General features: G+C 44.2%; 1 protein-coding gene across 1 annotated transcript in view; it reads right to left on the bottom strand.

The window, feature by feature from the left end:
• TMEM132C (transmembrane protein 132C) overlaps positions 1-18,872 on the bottom strand; it is a 444,928-nt gene that overhangs the window by 87,463 nt on the left and 338,593 nt on the right. Inside the window, exon 4 of the mRNA XM_075274803.1 lies at positions 15,610-15,793. Coding sequence (XP_075130904.1) covers positions 15,610-15,793 — 184 coding nt within the window. The remainder of the gene's footprint in view (positions 1-15,609; positions 15,794-18,872) is intronic.

Below are 18,872 nucleotides of genomic sequence, written 5' to 3'. Positions count from 1 at the left end.
GCAGTGTATGAGTTATTATGTTGGCTAACATAGAGTGAAGGTGGCTGTGTCCTCTGAGTCAGCTGTTTAAGGCAAATTAAAATCACAGGACTTCTGTGCACACTTATTGGTTCTTGAGTTACCAGACCAAAGATAGACCTGTGACAAAGCCAGGATATCAAGCAATTAGTTTATAACAGCAGGATGCTAAGATACAGAGCGCTTGTCAATACCATTTAGCAATGTTCTGAATGTATCAATTTGTTTACCTATTGGTAATGAGGTGTGGATAGAAAAATGCAATAAGAAAGCAGAACTCTGGCACAAAATGCTGTTTATCCACTTTTCGAAACACTCAGAATTAATGATGCCCCCAAATACCCTAACTCGAAAAGAAATCTAGATTCATAGATCAACTTGTTTTGTTGAGAACAGTGGGAAGTGTATGCAAAAGTTTCTGCTGCAAAAACTGGTGGCTACCTAAGGATCTGTTCACATTATATGCCCCGGGTTACTTTTTTAATGAAGTTATGACAGCCATGCAATATCCACTTCCAAATGGATACATCTAATTTTAACGGTTTATTATCATTCTGGTATGTTTGATGGCAACGATACAGTATCACCACAACCTGCTTTAACAATGCCATCAAAAATTCCAGAAAGCTTCATGGAAGGTTCTGAACCCAATTGTGAATAGACTGAAAGCACACTCATTGTTCACGCTTATTCTTAAAGAGAACCTACTATTTCCTAAATCCATTCTAAACCACCCATATGCCGTAGTAGGACACTTAGTGGCATAGTGAACAAATACGTATATATGTATAAGTATGCAAATGAGTTGTTTCATGCACCAGGGCATGGCCACACTTGCCAGGCCACCTGTTTTGCCTGTGGTCACTGACCAGTGCTGCCCCCCCCCCAATATAAACATTGACAAGTCCCAATGTGAAGAGATAACATGTGAAGACAGGTGCTCCAGCAAATGTGTTTCCAGGCTTTATAATTGATGACCTATGTTTGGTATAGACAATCAAGTAAAGATTGCACCCCCCCTTTCTTCCCAATCAGCTATTTGAAGGTCACAGCACAGTTCAGCTATTTCTGACCTAATCAATCTCCCAGAAATAATAATGTAAAACTGGTTACATAGAAGCTGTCAATATAAACCAGTATACAGGTTCACTCAACAGGGCTGTACATTGCAAATTTATATGAATGTGTTGTGCTGGTGGCCTGAACCTGTTACCTCGTCCACGACTGACAGAAAGCTTTAGGTTATCATTAGAGATGAGCGAACACTAAAATGTTCGAGGTTCGAAATTCGAATCGAACAGCCGCTCATAGTCTTGGGGAACATATACTCGTTAAGGGGGAAACCCAAATCCGTGTCTGGAGGGTCACCAAGTCCACTATGACACCACAGGAAATGATGCCAACACCTCTGGAATGACACTGGGACAGCAGGGGAAGCATGTCTGGGGGCATCTAACACACCAAAGACCCTCTATTACCCCAACATCACAGCCTAACAACTACACACTTTACACACTCAATACCACCTCTCTGACAGTAGGAAAACACCTTGAAACATGTGTATTTGGCACTTGCAGTGAGGAGAGCTTGTCACCAGCAGTGAATTTGGCCCTTGTAGTAAGTTGAGGTTGGCACCAACATTTGTTTTGAAAATCAGGGTGGATTGAGCCTCTAACCAGCAGAGTTTGGGCAAATTCATGGTGGAGGGAGCCTCTAAAAACCCCAGTTTGGACCAATTCATGGTGGAGGGAGCCTCTAAAAACCCCAGTTTGGACCAATTCATGGTGGAGGGAGCCTCTAAAAAACCCAGTTTGGACCAATTCATGGTGGAGGGAGCCTCTAAACAGCCCAGTTTGGACCAATTCATGGTGGAGGGAGCCTCTAAACAGCCCAGTTTGGGCAAATTCATGGTGGAGGGAGCCTCTAACCAGCCCAGTTTGGGCAAATTCATGGTGGAGGGAGCCTCTAAAAACCCCCGTTTGGACCAATTCATGGTGGAGGGAGCCTCTAAAAACCCAGTTTGGACCAATTCATGGTGGAGGGAGCCTCTAAACAGCCCAGTTTGGGCAAATTCATGGTGGAGGGAGCCTCTAAAAACCCCAGTTTGGACCAATTCATGGTGGAGGGAGCCTCTAAAACCCCCAGTTTGGACCAATTCATGGTGGAGGGAGCCTCTAAAACCCCCAGTTTGGACCAATTCATGGTGGAGGGAGCCTCTAAAAAACCCAGTTTGGACCAATTCATGGTGGAGGGAGCCTCTAACCAGCCCAGTTTGGACCAATTCATGGTGGAGGGAGCCTCTAAACAGCCCAGTTTGGACCAATTCATGGTGGAGGGAGCCTCTAAAAACCCCAATTTGGACCAATTCATGGTGGAGGGAGCCTCTAACCAGCCCAGTTTGGACCAATTCATGGTGGAGGGAGCCTCTAAAAACCCCAGTTTGGACCAATTCATGGTGGAGGGAGCCTCTAAACAGCCCAGTTTGGACCAATTCATGGTGGAGGGAGCCTCTAAAAACCCCAATTTGGACCAATTCATGGTGGAGGGAGCCTCTAACCAGCCCAGTTTGGACCAATTCATGGTGGAGGGAGCCTCTAACCAGCCCAGTTTGGGCAAATTCATGGTGGAGGGAGCCTCTAAAAACCCCAATTTGGACCAATTCATGGTGGAGGGAGCCTCTAAACAGCCCAGTTTGGGCAAATTCATGGTGGAGGGAGCCTCTAAAACCCCCAGTTTGGACCAATTCATGGTGGAGGGAGCCTCTAAAAACCCCAGTTTGGACCAATTCATGGTGGAGGGAGCCTCTAACCAGCAGAGTTGTGGGAAAGCAGGGTGGAGGGAGCCTCTAACCAGCAGAGTTGGTGGAAATCAGGGTGGAGGGAGCCTCTAACCAGCAGAGTTGGGGGAAATCATGTTGGAGGGAGCCTAGTATTAGCAGAATTGTGCAACGCTTATGGTGGATGAGTATGAGGATGCGGAGGAATTGGAGAGGTTGAGTACAGACATGGAGTTTCATGTTGGGGTGCTTTACACAGGTGGGCACAAAAATGAAGGCTCTATCCAGTGGTGGTTCATTTTTATCAAAGTGAGCCGGTCGGTACTCTCAGCTGACAGACGGGTGCGCTTGTCAGTGATGATGCCACCGGCTGCACTGAACACCCTCTCAGATAGGACGCTGGCGGCAGGACAGGACAGCACCTCCAAGGCATATAGGGCAAGTTCAAGCCACAGGTCCAACTTCGACACCCAATACGTGTAGGGCGCAGAGGGGTCGGAGAGGACAGGGCTGTGGTCGGAAAGGTATTCCCGCAACATGCGCCTATACTTCTCACGCCTGGTGACACTAGGACCCTCTGTGGCGGCACTTTGGCGAGGGGGTGCCATCAAGGTGTCCCAGACCTTAGACAGTGTGCCCCTCGTTTGTGTGGACCGGTGAGAACTTGGTCGCCTACTGGAGGAACTGTCCTCCCTGCCGCCAACGTCACATGCTGGAAACATCTCCATCATATTCTGCACCAATTGCCTGTGGCAAGCATTGATGCGATTGGCCCTCCCCTCTACCGGAATAAAAGACGAGATGTTGTTTTTATACCGGGGGTCAAGGATAGCAAAGATCCAGTACTGGTTGTCCTCCATGATTTTGACAATACGCTTGTCGGTTGTAAAGCACCCCAACATGAACTCAGCCATGTCTGCCACAGTGTTAGTTGGCATGACTCCTCTGGCCCCACCGGAAAGTTCAATCTCCATTTCCTCCTCATCCTCCATGTCTACCCATCCGCGCTGCAACAATGGGACGATTCGAAGTTGCCCGGAAGCCTCCTGTATCACCATCACATCATCGGACAACTCTTCTTCCTCCTCCTCCTCCTCCTCCTCCTCCTCCTCCTCCATTAAACGCGATGAAGCGGACAGATGTGTGGACCTACTCTCCAGCTGTGACGGATCGGATGCTATCCCTGACTCCTCTGTGTGATCTGAGTTATCCCTGATGTCAATCAGGGATTCTCTCAGAACACACAAGAGCGGGATTGTAAGGCTCACCATCGCATCCTCAGAGCTCACCCTCCTTGTGGACTCCTCAAACACCCGTAGGATGTCACAAAGGTCTCTCATCCATGGCCACTCATGGATGAGAAACTGAGGCAGCTGACTTTGTGGCACTCTAGGGTTTTGTAGCTGGTATTCCATCAAAGGTCTCTGCTGCTCAACCACTCTATTCAACATCTGAAACGTTGAGTTCCAGCGTGTGGGGACGTCGCACAAAAGCCGGTGTTGTGGCACATGCAGGCGTTGCTGGAGAGATTTTAAGCTAGCAGCGGCTACTGTCGACTTGCGAAAGTGGGCGCACATGCGCCGCACTTTCACCAGTAGCTCTGGAACATTGGGGTAGCTCTTTAGGAAACGTTGCACCACTAGGTTGAAGTCGTGGGCCAGGCATGGAACATGTTGGAGTCCGGCAAGCTCCAGAGCTGCTACCAGGTTCCGGCCGTTATCACAAACGACCATGCCTGGGCCCAGGTGCAGCGGCTCAAACCATATTGCCGTCTCATCGAGGAGGGCATCCCTCACCTCGGAGGCAGTGTGCTGTCTGTCCCCCAAGCTGATCAGCTTCAGCACAGCCTGCTGACGTCTACCAATGCCAGTGCTGCAACGTTTCCAACTCGTAGCTGGGGTCAATCTAACAGCGGAGGAGGAGGCGGTGGCGGAGGAGGAGGCGGTAGAGGAGGAGGAGGAGGGGGGTGTTCTTCTCGTGTCCCTGCCAGGAATGTTAGGCGGGGAGACGAGGTACACCGGGCCAGTTTGGGAAGCAGTCCCAGCCTCAACTACATTCACCCAGTGTGCCGTCAGTGAAATGTAGCGTCCCTGTCCGCATGCACTTGTCCACGCGTCGGTGGTCAAGTGGACCTTTTTGCAAAGCGCGGAACTAAGGGCCCGCCTGATGTTGAGTGACACGTGCTGGTGCAAGGCGGGGACGGCACACCGGGAGAAGTAGTGACGGCTAGGGACGGCATAGCGAGGTGCCGCAGTTGCCATCAGGTCCAGGAAGGCGGGAGTTTCAACAAGCCGGAACGCCAACATCTCCTGGGCCAGCAGTTTAGCGATGTTGGCGTTCAAGGCTTGCGCGTGTGGGTGGTTAGCAGTGTATTTCTGCCGCCGCTCCAATGTCTGAGAGATGGTGGGTTGTTGTAAAGAAGCGCCTGATGGTGCCTTTGATGGTGCAGGAGAAGGAGATAAGACAGGAACAGGGGAGGATGAGGGAGAAGTCAACAAAGTGGCGGAGGCAGATGAAGTGGTGTCCTGGCTCGTCCTCTGGAGTGCATCGCCAGCACAGTCAGCAGTGGCAGAGGCAGAGGCAGTGGCAGTGGCGTGAACGGCAGGCGGCCTTTGTCCTGCCGTTGCTGCCTGCCACTGATTCCAGTGCTTGGATTCCAAATGACGGCGCATTGAAGTGGTGGACAGGTTGCTCTTCTCAGAGCCCCTAATCAATTTCGAGAGGCAAATTGTGCAGACAACACTATATCTGTCCTCGGCGCATTCCTTGAAAAAACTCCACACCTTCGAGAAACGTGCCCTCGAGGTGGGAGTTTTTCGGGGCTGGGTACGAACTGGAACATCTTGGGAGATTCCGGGTGTGGCCTGGCTTCGCCTAAGCTGCTGACCTCTGCCTCTGCCTCTAGCTACCCTTTTTGGTGCTGCACTTGCCTCAACATCCACACTACTTTCCCCGCTTGACATCCCCCCTGTCCAGGTCGGGTCAGTGTCCTCATCATCCACCACTTCCTCTTCCAACTCCTGTCTCATCTCCTCCTCCCGCACAATGCGCCGGTCAACTGGATGCCCTGACGGCAACTGCGTCACATCATCGTCGATGAGGGTGGGTTGCTGGTCATCCACCACCAAATCGAACGGAGATGGAGGAGACTCTAGTGTTTGAGCATCTGGACACAGATGCTCCTCTGTTAGGTTCGTGGAATCGTGACGTGGAGAGGCAGGTTGAGGGACAATGAAAGGAGCGGAGAACAGCTCTGGGGAGCAGGGACAGTTGGGGTTATTGTTCTGTGAAGCTTGGGAATTTTGGGAGGAAGGAGGACAAGACTGTTGGGTAATAGGAGGAGAGGAGGCAGAGTCTGACTGGCTGCTGGACAATGTGCTGTAAGCGTTCTCTGACAGCCATTGCAAGACCTGTTCCTGGTTCTCGGGCCTACTAAGGTTTGTACCTTGCAGTTTAGTTAATGTGGCAAGCAACCCTGGCACTGTGGAGTGGCGTAATGCTTGCTGCCCCACAGGAGTAGGCACGGGACGCCCTGTGGCTTCACTGCTACCTTGCTCCCCAGAACCATTCCCCCGACCTCGCCCACGGCCTCGTCCACGTCCCTTTCCGGGAGCCTTGCGCATTTTGAATTCCCAGTTAGAAATTGGCACTATATACCAGTAGCAAAAATTGTGGGTGCACGTAACCCCAATATATTCTTTGAATTCCCAGTCAGACAATGGCACTGTATACCAGTAGTAAAAATTGTGGGTGCACGTAACCCCAATATATTCTTTGAATTCCCAGTCAGAAACTGGCACTATATGGCAGTAGCAAGAAATGAGGGTATTTATAACCCCAATATATTCTTTGAATTCCCAGTCAGACAATGGCACTGTATACCAGTAGTAAAAATTGTGGGTGCACGTAACCCCAATATATTCTTTGAATTACCAGTCAGAAACTGGCACTGTATACCAGTAGTAAAAATTGTGGGTGCACGTAACCCCAATATATTCTTTGAATTCCCAGTCAGACAATGGCACTATATACCAGTAGCAAGAAATGAGGGTATTTATAACCCCAATATATTCTTTGAATTCCCAGTCAGAAACTGGCACTATATGGCAGTAGCAAGAAATGAGGGTATTTGTAACCCCAATATATTCTTTGAATTCCCAGTCAGAAACTGGCACTGTATACCAGTAGTAAAAATTGTGGGTGCACGTAAACCCCAATATATTCTTTGAATTCCCAGTCAGACAATGGCACTATATACCAGTAGCAAGAAATGAGGGTATTTATAACCCCAATATATTCTTTGAATTACCAGTCAGAAACTGGCACTATATGGCAGTAGCAAGAAATGAGGGTATTTGTAACCCCAATATATTCTTTGAATTCCCAGTCAGAAACTGGCACTGTATACCAGTAGTAAAAATTGTGGGTGCACGTAACCCCAATATATTCTTTGAATTACCAGTCAGAAACTGGCACTATATGGCAGTAGCAAGAAATGAGGGTATTTGTAACCCCAATATATTCTTTGAATTCCCAGTCAGAAACTGGCACTGTATACCAGTAGTAAAAATTGTGGGTGCACGTAACCCCAATATATTCTTTGAATTCCCAGTCAGACAATGGCACTATATACCAGTAGCAAGAAATGAGGGTATTTATAACCCCAATATATTCTTTGAATTCCCAGTCAGACAATGGCACTGTATACCAGTAGTAAAAATTGTGGGTGCACGTAACCCCAATATATTCTTTGAATTCCCAGTCAGAAACTGGCACTATATGGCAGTAGCAAGAAATGAGGGTATTTATAACCCCAATATATTCTTTGAATTCCCAGTCAGACAATGGCACTGTATACCAGTAGTAAAAATTGTGGGTGCACGTAACCCCAATATATTCTTTGAATTACCAGTCAGAAACTGGCACTATATGGCAGTAGCAAGAAATGAGGGTATTTATAACCCCAATATATTCTTTGAATTCCCAGTCAGAAACTGGCACTGTATACCAGTAGTAAAAATTGTGGGTGCACGTAACCCCAATATATTCTTTGAATTCCCAGTCAGACAATGGCACTATATACCAGTAGCAAGAAATGAGGGTATTTATAACCCCAATATATTCTTTGAATTCCCAGTGAGAAACTGGCACTATATGGCAGTAGCAAGAAATGAGGGTATTTATAACCCCAATATATTCTTTGAATTCCCAGTCAGACAATGGCACTGTATACCAGTAGTAAAAATTGTGGGTGCACGTAACCCCAATATATTCTTTGAATTCCCAGTCAGACAATGGCACTGTATACCAGTAGTAAAAATTGTGGGTGCACGTAACCCCAATATATTCTTTGAATTCCCAGTCAGAAACTGGCACTATATGGCAGTAGCAAGAAATGAGGGTATTTATAACCCCAATATATTCTTTGAATTCCCAGTCAGACAATGGCACTGTATACCAGTAGTAAAAATTGTGGGTGCACGTAACCCCAATATATTCTTTGAATTACCAGTCAGAAACTGGCACTATATGGCAGTAGCAAGAAATGAGGGTATTTGTAACCCCAATATATTCTTTGAATTCCCAGTCAGAAACTGGCACTGTATACCAGTAGTAAAAATTGTGGGTGCACGTAACCCCAATATATTCTTTGAATTCCCAGTCAGACAATGGCACTATATACCAGTAGCAAGAAATGAGGGTATTTATAACCCCAATATATTCTTTGAATTCCCAGTGAGAAACTGGCACTATATGGCAGTAGCAAGAAATGAGGGTATTTATAACCCCAATATATTCTTTGAATTCCCAGTCAGACAATGGCACTGTATACCAGTAGTAAAAATTGTGGGTGCACGTAACCCCAATATATTCTTTGAATTACCAGTCAGAAACTGGCACTATATGGCAGTAGCAAGAAATGAGGGTATTTGTAACCCCAATATATTCTTTGAATTCCCAGTCAGAAACTGGCACTGTATACCAGTAGTAAAAATTGTGGGTGCACGTAACCCCAATATATTCTTTGAATTCCCAGTCAGACAATGGCACTATATGGCAGTAGCAAAAATAGTGGGTGTATATAGCCCCAATTCTATTGCTAGGGGACTTGCAGGGTATTTCTGGGGTGAAGGTGGGGGGGCACACCGTTGGAACGGGTATCGGGGGTATATATCGGGTATACGGGAATACACTGACAGTGTATTCCATTCAGGATCCTGGGAAAGCTGGGTTGCGGCGATTGAGCCCGTCAGTGCCACGTTACACTGACAAGCTTCTCCCTGGAATTTAGCTCTTACAAGAGCTGTTGTGGTTGTCTTCTCCTTCCTATCCTAGCCTGTCCCTGCCTACCCAGAATCTAAGCCCTAGCTAGCTGGACGGAAACCTCCGTCCTCGGTGAATTGCAAGCTCAGAATGACGTGAACCTGGGCGGCGCTGTTCTTTTAAATTAGAGGTCACATGTTTTCGGCAGCCAATGGGTTTTGCCTACTTTTCTCAACGTCACCGGTGTCGTAGTTCCTGTCCCACCTACCCTGCGCTGTTATTGGAGCAAAAAAGGCGCCAGGGAAGGTGGGAGGGGAATCGAGTAATGGCGCACTTTACCACGTGGTGTTCGATTCGATTCGAACATGCCGAACAGCCTAATATCCGATCGAACATGAGTTCGATAGAACACTGTTCGCTCATCTCTAGTTATCATATGCATAACAGTTAATTGTTGGGTAGGGGCATTGCTAAGATATTTTAAACTCAAGGTACAATAGGTGGGGTGGCATAGAGACAAAAGTCCAGATTCTTTAGTCCAAAACAAAGGTAGAGTTTATTTTCACTCAAAAAGGTAGTGCAGCAACCAGGGGTGAACCTACCCCTTTCGCCACCCGAGGCGAACTACAGAAAGCCACCCCCCGCCCCGGGAGGAGGCGGTGGAGTGTAGGGGGCGGGGCTTAGCGCCATTCGCAGGCAGAGAGCAGGCACGGAGAAGACCTGCTCTCTGCCTGAGCGTGAGGGGAGGCTGCTGGAGCAGCACTGCTTCAGTGGCCTCCCCAAACCACCGCTCGGTGCTAAACCAGTCCAGGACAGCTTGTCCTGGACTGGCTTAGATAATCAAAAATGCCGTCCTCGCTGGGGTCCTGACATAGCGCCGCCTGAAGCGCTCGCTTCAGGTTGCCTCATGGGAGGTGCGGTGCTGGCAGCAACAAAAGGAAACAATACAAAAATAAATACCTGACTGGCTAGGTTCTAACTAAACATAGAATAGGTTACCTCACCTAGAATAACAGAAATCAAAAGCCAGTAGAATCATTCAGGACACAGCTCCAAAAATATGACCTCTCTGTTGGCTTTCCAGCCAAACTCTGCCCCACAGTCTGCTGCTGGAGCTGGCTTCTTAAGCTATCTTGATGAGCAGACTCTCTGCAGCTGAGTCGCTGCCGGAACATCCCCAAAGTGTGGACTGGAGGAGGGGGTGGAATGACAGGTCCCACTACCAACCTACCTGCCATTCCTAAAAATCCAGCCCAATACTGAGCATTTACCAAAATGCTCAGCAGACGGAAGTTGTCTGCTGAGAACAAACATTCCTTCTGGAGTTTTCTCATCTCACCCACCTTAGTAGTCTGAGTGAGATGTACACCACCTCCATTACCTGACCATCCATCGGCTTACAATATATATATATATATATATATATATATATATATATATATATATATATATTATTTTTTTTCAGAAGTGTTTGACTATTTTTAATTGTGTCAAATTGATTTCTTCTGGTTGTTTCTGGAAGGTGTGTGAGGGATATCCAAACTTAACAGAGGATAGCAATAAAGGAATTCATATGGTGTACAATTCATATACAAAAGTCATACAAAGCAGGAATCCAAGTAATGTCAAAAAGCCCTTTATCAATCCACATTAATTAACCCATGTCTAAATAACAGTACTCTGGATTCCACAATGATATGAACCATATATGAAGATGAGTAGATATTCATGAACTGGGAATTGATTCCTGGGAATGAACATTCATTTGATAATCATCCCATTCCAATGGCAGTCTTATTAATCTGCTTATGATCGTACAAAGCTATAGCGCCCCCTCAGTCCTCCTACAAAATTACAGCACCTCCTCTGTCCCTTAATAAAGTTCTAGTACTCCCTCTTTGTCTAAAACAAAATTTTACGTCACTATGTGCCCATAGAAATGTATAATAAAAATGAATACTTATCTACTGTAATTCTATTAATGAAGATAAAGAAGAACATTATGATATGTGGTATCTATAGGTAAGTGAAGGCAGATTATTTTCAGCCTTTCAAACCTTTTATTAGAATGTTGTGATATTGTGCTGAATGATTTTCAAGAAAAAATGTAAAATCCTCAACCAAATAGAGACAGATCTGTATCTCCTACTAAACTACATGATACACTTTTTGTCCAAGTTATGTGATATTTACCACACTTTTTCGGGTCCAGGACAAGCCATGGACTGTATGCTATGCATCTACAAATCTGCTTTTAAATCATGAACCATAATGAGCTTAAAGAAACAGTTTCAGACTTGTAAAATCATCTCAACCTAAACCAATAGGTCACCTTGTATAGCAAAATAGAAAAATGAAAAGAGAGTTTGTCAGCATCTGCTGCTGGCTGAGTGAATGCGCCTTTAAATAGCTGAATATGTGTATGCACTGCGACAATATGCTACATGGTGTATCAGAACCTGTCTCCACTCTACCAAGGAGCGGTTACCATATGGTAGAAGTAAACAGGCTCCTAATGAAGCCGCTGCAGATTTAACAATGAATCCATCTTAACAAATGTGTGATTAAACAAAGAAGATATGCACTGGGGATCACAGACCACAATCCTGTGTGGTAAGCAGAATGCAAGAGGGAGAAAAAGTACAAAAGCCAACCTTGGAAAGGTCATGCAATGAATCTCCCAATAAAATAGACACCTGATATAGCAAATTATACTAAGCAATATTTATAAAGGGAATTTCTATAAGAAGAATCAAAGATCTTTTCAAGATCTAGTAGCTATGATGGACCAAGCAATGCTATGCCACAAAACCTTTTGGCTAAAGCAGCAATGAATTCTAACATTAAAGGGGCAATATATTGATGACCTATCTTAAAGGGATTTTGTGCAATAAATGAAAAAACTGGAGGCCAGAGGTGGTGTAAAATATAAAAGCAGCAATACTGGGAACCAATATGGGAACCATAACTGCCAGGTCTCTGCTGTTTTAGACAAAAGACAACCCAGGGGTAATGGCTACAATTAAATTTATGGTGATGGGCATGGATCCCCCTTGTGAACCGCTGTGCAATCCCCAACCCCCTTCTTACTTGATGTTGCCAGTACAGCTGTCCTCTCAAAGAAACATAACTATTGAGACTGCCTCTGACAGACCTCAATAGTTATGTACTGATTTAACCATAGACTGCAATATAGCTATGTTTCAACCTATGGCACAAGCTATCTAATGATCACAGGTTCAAGCCTCTTGTGGGGGCTAAATAAAAGTAAAACAAATTAATAAAGGTTTTTGAAAAAATAAAAGAAAAAACTTAAAACTTGAACCCCTTTCCTTAGATATCAAATAAAATAAAAAAAAACAAATATAAACAAATTAGGTATAAAAATTTCAGGTTTAGCAGAGTTCAGCGCACGGCCAGCTCTGCTGCATCTCTGGTTTAGCAGAGTTCAGCGCACGGCCAGCTCTGCTGCATCTCAGGTGTAGCAGAGCTCAGCGCACGGCCAGTTCTGCTGCATCTCAGGTGTAGCAGAGTTCAGCGCATGGCCAGCTCTGCTGCATCTCAGGTGTAGCAGAGTTCAGTGCAGGGCCAGCTCTGCTGCATCTCAGGTATAGCAGAGTTCAGCGCACAGCTCTGCTGCACCTGAGATGTAGCAGAGCTGTGCCAACTCTGCTATACCTGAGATCAGACCACAATGGAGACTGCTGTGGACCGATCTTAGACTCCGCCTCCTCACAGATGAGCCTCCGGCAGAACCAGCGTTTATTGGCCGAATGCTGTACTCTGTATGGCATTTCGCCAATCAACGCTGGTCAATGCATTCCTAAGGGAAAAAGTCAGCTCCCACATTATTAGTGGTGTAATACAGGGACATGCTTCCCCTGCTGTCCCAGTTGCATTCCAGAGGTGTCCTCATTTCCTGAGGTGTCATAGTGGACTTGGTGACTCTCCTGAGTCAAAGAGTGGTTTCCCCTGAAACAAAGTTTTTTTCCCCATAGACTATAATGGGGTTCGATATTCATTCGAATAGTCAAATATTGAGGGGCTATTCGAAACGAATATCGAATATTTCACTGTTCGCTCATCTCTAGTCTTTATATATTGGCTCTGATTTGGTGACTGTTGTGTCTATAGTCAAGTCAAGCAACTATAAGTGGGGCGAGTTTTCCATTTCTGCGGTAAAATTGACAGCCATTAATGCTGTCATCTTCTGGGGAACTTGGACCAGATTTAACAAAAATAACATGGAAATCCTTTTCCTACCGTAAAAACAATTCAGTGATAGCAAGCTATATGCCATCATGTTGATTCCCTCCCAAAAATACCAATAGCACACAACTGTGAATTATCCTCAAGACAACCCATTCTGGTATTTTTGCTATATCACTAAGCAGCCCTACAAGAACGTATAAGTGGTTTAACAGATGTCAGGGTCTGGGGTTGCTAGGTGGGGTGGCATAGACACACAAGTCCAGTCCATTTTCACTCAAAAAGGTAGTGCAGCAACAAAAGGAAACAATACAAAAATTAATACCAGCCCAGCTAGGCTCTAACTAAACACAGAATAGGTTACCTCACCTAGAATAACAGAAATCCAAAAGCCAGTAGAATCATTTAGGACACAGCTCCAAAAATATGACCTCTCTGTTGGCTCTCCAGCTAAGCTCTGCCCAAGTCTGCTACTGGTGCTGGCTTCTTAAGCCTCCTTGACGAGGAGACTCTCAAAAGCTGAGTCGCTGCCAGAACATCCCCAAAGTGTGGACCGAAGAGGGGGTGGAATGACAGGTCCCACTACCAACCTACCTGCCATTCCTAAAAATCCAGCCCAGTAACCGGAACTTTGAAATAACACTCAGCAGACAGTGTCTGGGTGAGATGTACACCCCCTCCATTACCTGGCCGCCCATCGGCTTACACAGAGATTTTGGTGGAAGTAGACTCCCTTTAACTTCACACAAATATTATCTCCATGAGTGCAGAGGAATTTAATATCCTGAGTATGTAACTTGCAGCTGACTTCATACAATATGTGCACAATGAATGTTACATTAATATGACATACACTACAGCAATGATTCTGGAAGTATCTCGCTCTGAGATTGCATTCACGAAGAAAGTGCTGAGCTCTCAGCTTTTTTCTTTCCAAAAGTCTTGTAGCTGGAGTGAAATGTTGTTAGACACAATGGAGTTTTGGTTAATAAAATAAGAATGGAACATGTGGGATTAATGAAAGGACTTTTCTACAATTTTATCCTGTTAGATTATTTTCAAAGGCCCTAAATACCATAAACCATATAACTCCCCAAACCACCCTTTAGAGATGAATCTGCAACCAACTGTAATGTACTGGCAGATAATTGATTCTCTTGTATTTTGTTATGTGCAGCAAAGAATAGCTGGAGGGATGTCATAGCACAACTAATGGATACAAATGGACTGAATTTAACAGTAGTGGAAGGTATTGGATGTATGAGAGCAATGTCACATATTGCAGGACATCAGCTTTCGTCTTAAGAGGGTCTCTGAATCCTAATTTGCTGGAAGAAGGGTTGAAATTGAGGTTTTGAAGAGTTTCACATAGGAAAATTTATCAAATTACTTTGAGGAAATGCTGACTCCTACCAGTTTATAGAAAAATGATTATATGATTCGTTCCTGTCTACAGTACCATGTACTTCTTCACCCTGCTGTAGTGCTTTGGAAAGTTTTTTCACTCACTAAGGACTTACTTATGGAAGATAATATGTGCACAATATGATATGTGTGAACTAGGTCAATCCTTGCCCAGGAGCAAACTGGTACCATCAGATATCCCCATCATACCAAACCATAGATGTTTCTTAGGATTCATATCGTTCTGGAGAGTAAATATATGGGATGCAGAGCGTATGGCCATCCCTGGAAATGACACTTGAGGAACCTCTGCCACAAATATAGAAATTACTGTTAAATAATATATAATTGTATAAGGGCTAGTTCACACGAGTCACGGTATAGCGTATTTTGATGATTGTGATGCGGGAAGCCACGTCAGAATAGGGCCAAAAAGCACCTGCCACGACTGTTGCGGCTTCCGACAGTCGCAGCTTCCTGCTCCGGAGAAGGCCCAAATGAATGGGCCTAGTCTAGAGTGTGCTGCCACAAAGCGGATGCCGCGGTTGAATTGGCCGCAGAATCCGCCTGAAGAAAGGGCAGCTCGCTTCTTTTTTCTGTGAGCGGGTACATGCCGCTCATGGAAAAAAGTAAGCTAGCGGTCTACATAGATCTCTATTGTGAGGGGGGGGGGGGATTCTGACATGGATTCAGCACCAAAATCCGCCCCCTCTTGCCTCGTGTGAACGAGCCCTAATAGTTGAAGGCCATGCTTGAGATTTTGCCCTTCTAGCCTAGGACCTTAAAGTTACCCTCATCTCTCTCGATCTATTGATCTAGACGTAAAGACTATCTATCTACGCCTAGAGCTAACAAACCATTCTACTTCATTGCTTGCTTATACATACCAAGAACATTTTATGTCACAGTCAGTGTACCATATAATGAAATGTTCTTACCATAGAGAGGGGAACTATTCCCAGAATATCTTTTTGGCTAATGTAGACCTCAGATAAGACTATGTCAGTCGTCACTTTTCCAAGATACTCTAGCTGCCATGAAATAGGTTGTGTACCAGACAGGCTGCTGAAACTGGTGATCTCAAAGTTCATTTGCACGACCTCCGTAAATAGACTGTTGCTCCTAGAAGAAAGACATAAAAGAAAATCTTTCACTAATCTTTACGCTGGACTTGTTATTAGTTAAATATATTCTGTCTGTATGTCACGTTTTATTTGTCATTTTCTCACTGAACAGTTTTTGCTCATTCAGTTTAAATATATTTTTATCATGTTTTATGATGCATTACCATATCCCCAGTTGCATGTCAGTTGATATGTGCTTTTAAACTTGACACAGCTTGGAAGACTCTAGATACAGTAGTCTGCAACTGCGATCTAATAACCAGAAATAGAGTCAAATATTTCCTGGCAGCTACATTGTGGCCAGATGCTTCAACAAGATATTAATATATAATTAGATATCCCATATAATACAAAGTATTAGCTTAATAAACCCATCATAAATACTTATTGTATTTTCTAGGAGTGGTAAATACTACTTGTATATGTATATTATGTTAATGGCATATATTACATGTACATGTTATTAGCTTTGACATTAATTTATGTTTTGGTATATCATGTATTCAGCCACTGGAATCATTTTGGCAAGATGCAGTCCTGTTTTTCACATGCATAGTTACAGCTGAAATCTACAACGGTCTCTGACAGCCACAGACTTTAATTCGGGTACACTGGACTTCCCTAGATGCACCAGAATTGTAAAGAAGATAGAGAATATTTCTGCGAAAAATTGGGGCCAGCCTCATACAATGATCGGCCTGAAGAACAGCGCTCACCCAGAAGATGACAGAAACTTCTTTTATAACAAATGGAACAGCACAACGCATTTTGGACATATGGTAGTCCTTCCTCAAGTGCACAATCACTTCAAGCAACATAGATATATACATAAGAAACATTAAAAATCATCATCAATAGAAATAAAAAATAATAATAAAAAAAAACAACTGTATGACAAATGAAATACCATAGAGTGGCTTAAGTAATGAATAAAAAACTAAAAATTGCTCAATGGAAAGAGAGAGCCCCAATACTATAATACATTTTCTTTTTAGTGAGCCGGAAAACACATAGTTCCAAAGTAGTAACGCTATTCCCAGCATAGGTATTAATCTATTGATAAACACTTCACACCAGATGGATATTGGACGGCTAGCACCTTGTGCCTATAAAGGGACAGGGCTCCGTAGCTAGAACATAATGAATAAAACAACATAAATAAAACAACATGAAATCTTAGTCTTACCTGGCCTGGATGGCTCCAAACATGTATCCCCAGGCTAAAGGTCAGCTATTTAACACACACAGGTGGAGAAAGGGGGCGGGAGAACACTTCCCACACTTAACCAGTGTCAGGCTTGCACATGACGGCCTAGCCCGTCTGATAATCTTAGTGCGCAAGCGCCAATCTACAGGCTGTGTGCATGCGTACCAAGCGCCCAAGCCCTGCCGGCAGCCGACCAGCATGACGGGGCAGCAGTATAGAGCCGGCAGCAGAAAGGATGGGAGACAGGTGAATCAGCCTGCTCCAACCAGTATGTGTGATAATAGAGGAGTAACTACATATTTTCCCCATGTGTTAATGTGGACTCATTGTACTGAATAATATAATCTATATACATAAATGAATGAATATATAAATAGATAAATGAATAAATAATTATACTCAAAATAAATATATTGGATAAAATAGTAGAAATAAAAATAAGAATAAACAGGCACATATATAAATATATAAACATATATAAATGTGAATAGAGGCTACTCAACTACACTAATGGGGGAGGGACAAGGGAACTGTATCCAATGTACTGGGAACATAAAATACTAAGGGAATAAGGACTAAGATGTAGGAAGGAAGAGGACACTGGAAGATATACTAAATTGTGGACCTGTACTAAGATGTAACATCCTCCAGAGCTTCTTTCAACCCTTTCGGTACCAAGGTGTCAAACTTAAAGATCCAGAACATTACTTTGCGTTTCAGCAAGGTGAACCTATTATGCGTGCCAGATGGAACGTGATCTAGTAGAGTAATTCTGAACCCATCAAAGCTTTTATTATGGAATGTTGCAGCATGCCTAGAGACACTGTGCTTCATATAACCGTTCAAGATATTGGATCAATGCTTATTGATCCTTTCTCTTAGGCACATTTTTGTCCTTCCAATGTATTGTAATGAACATGGGCACTCCAACAGATACACAACATAAGATGAAGAACAATCAAGATTAAACTTTAGATGGAAGCACTTCCCAGTTGATCTACTGTTGACAACATCACTTCCATGGGTTATACAATAACAGCAATTGCACCATTTCTTGCCACATTTGTAGCTACCTTTGCAGAGGTTGGTAGAAGTGGAAGATGTAGGTACAAAAATTTTTTTTAGTCTACTGGGAGCAATTAGACTTTTCAACGTCCTAGCTCTACGAAACGTAAATTTAGGAACAATGGGAATGGACACCTTTAAATGAGGGTCGTTCAAGAGGATGTGCCAGTGTTTCCTAATGGCTGCCCTGATAGAATTATGAGCACCATTATAGGTGGTCAAAAAGTTATGCTTATATTTGACCTTGATGTCTTTGGATCAGGGTAACAAGCAATCCTGCTGGCTTAGCTTGCTGGCCTTTGATTCGGCTGCTGCAATTATGCTCTTCGGTAACTTGGGGTTGAGATTGTTCGTGTCCGTAAAGTAACTGCCAGGTTCATGTACACTTGGAGAAGATCCTCTATTCTGTCTACTATCAAGATGGACTTTTTTGTATTAGAAATGAATTAAGGGAGGATCTGGTGGAACAGTACACCAGACCACCCACTACCAATGTCCCTGATATCACCCAGGAGGGTCATAATACCAGTTCAAATTGTTCTGGAATTAGCCATAAGGCATTAAGTGACCTCTTTTGGGAATTGGAAAGGACTCTGATTGACGAAACTAGACATTTTCTTGACCACAGGTTTCTTTTGGTATATCTTAAAGAAAATTTAATCCCTAGGGGTCTGCGTATAAGAATGCAGTGCCCCTTTCCCAATGATTCAGCCTTTTGTGATTCATGGAATAAGCATTTACATGTGAGTACCATCAATTTAATGGAGATTCTAGCCCACAAGAGGTTGACCCTGGCTGACAATCT

This window comes from Leptodactylus fuscus, chromosome 1, assembly GCF_031893055.1.
Source record: "Leptodactylus fuscus isolate aLepFus1 chromosome 1, aLepFus1.hap2, whole genome shotgun sequence".
NCBI classification, from domain to species: Eukaryota; Metazoa; Chordata; class Amphibia; order Anura; family Leptodactylidae; genus Leptodactylus; species Leptodactylus fuscus.
Note: the sequence above shows the minus strand (reverse complement) of the source record. Positions and strands in the feature narration are given on the sequence as shown.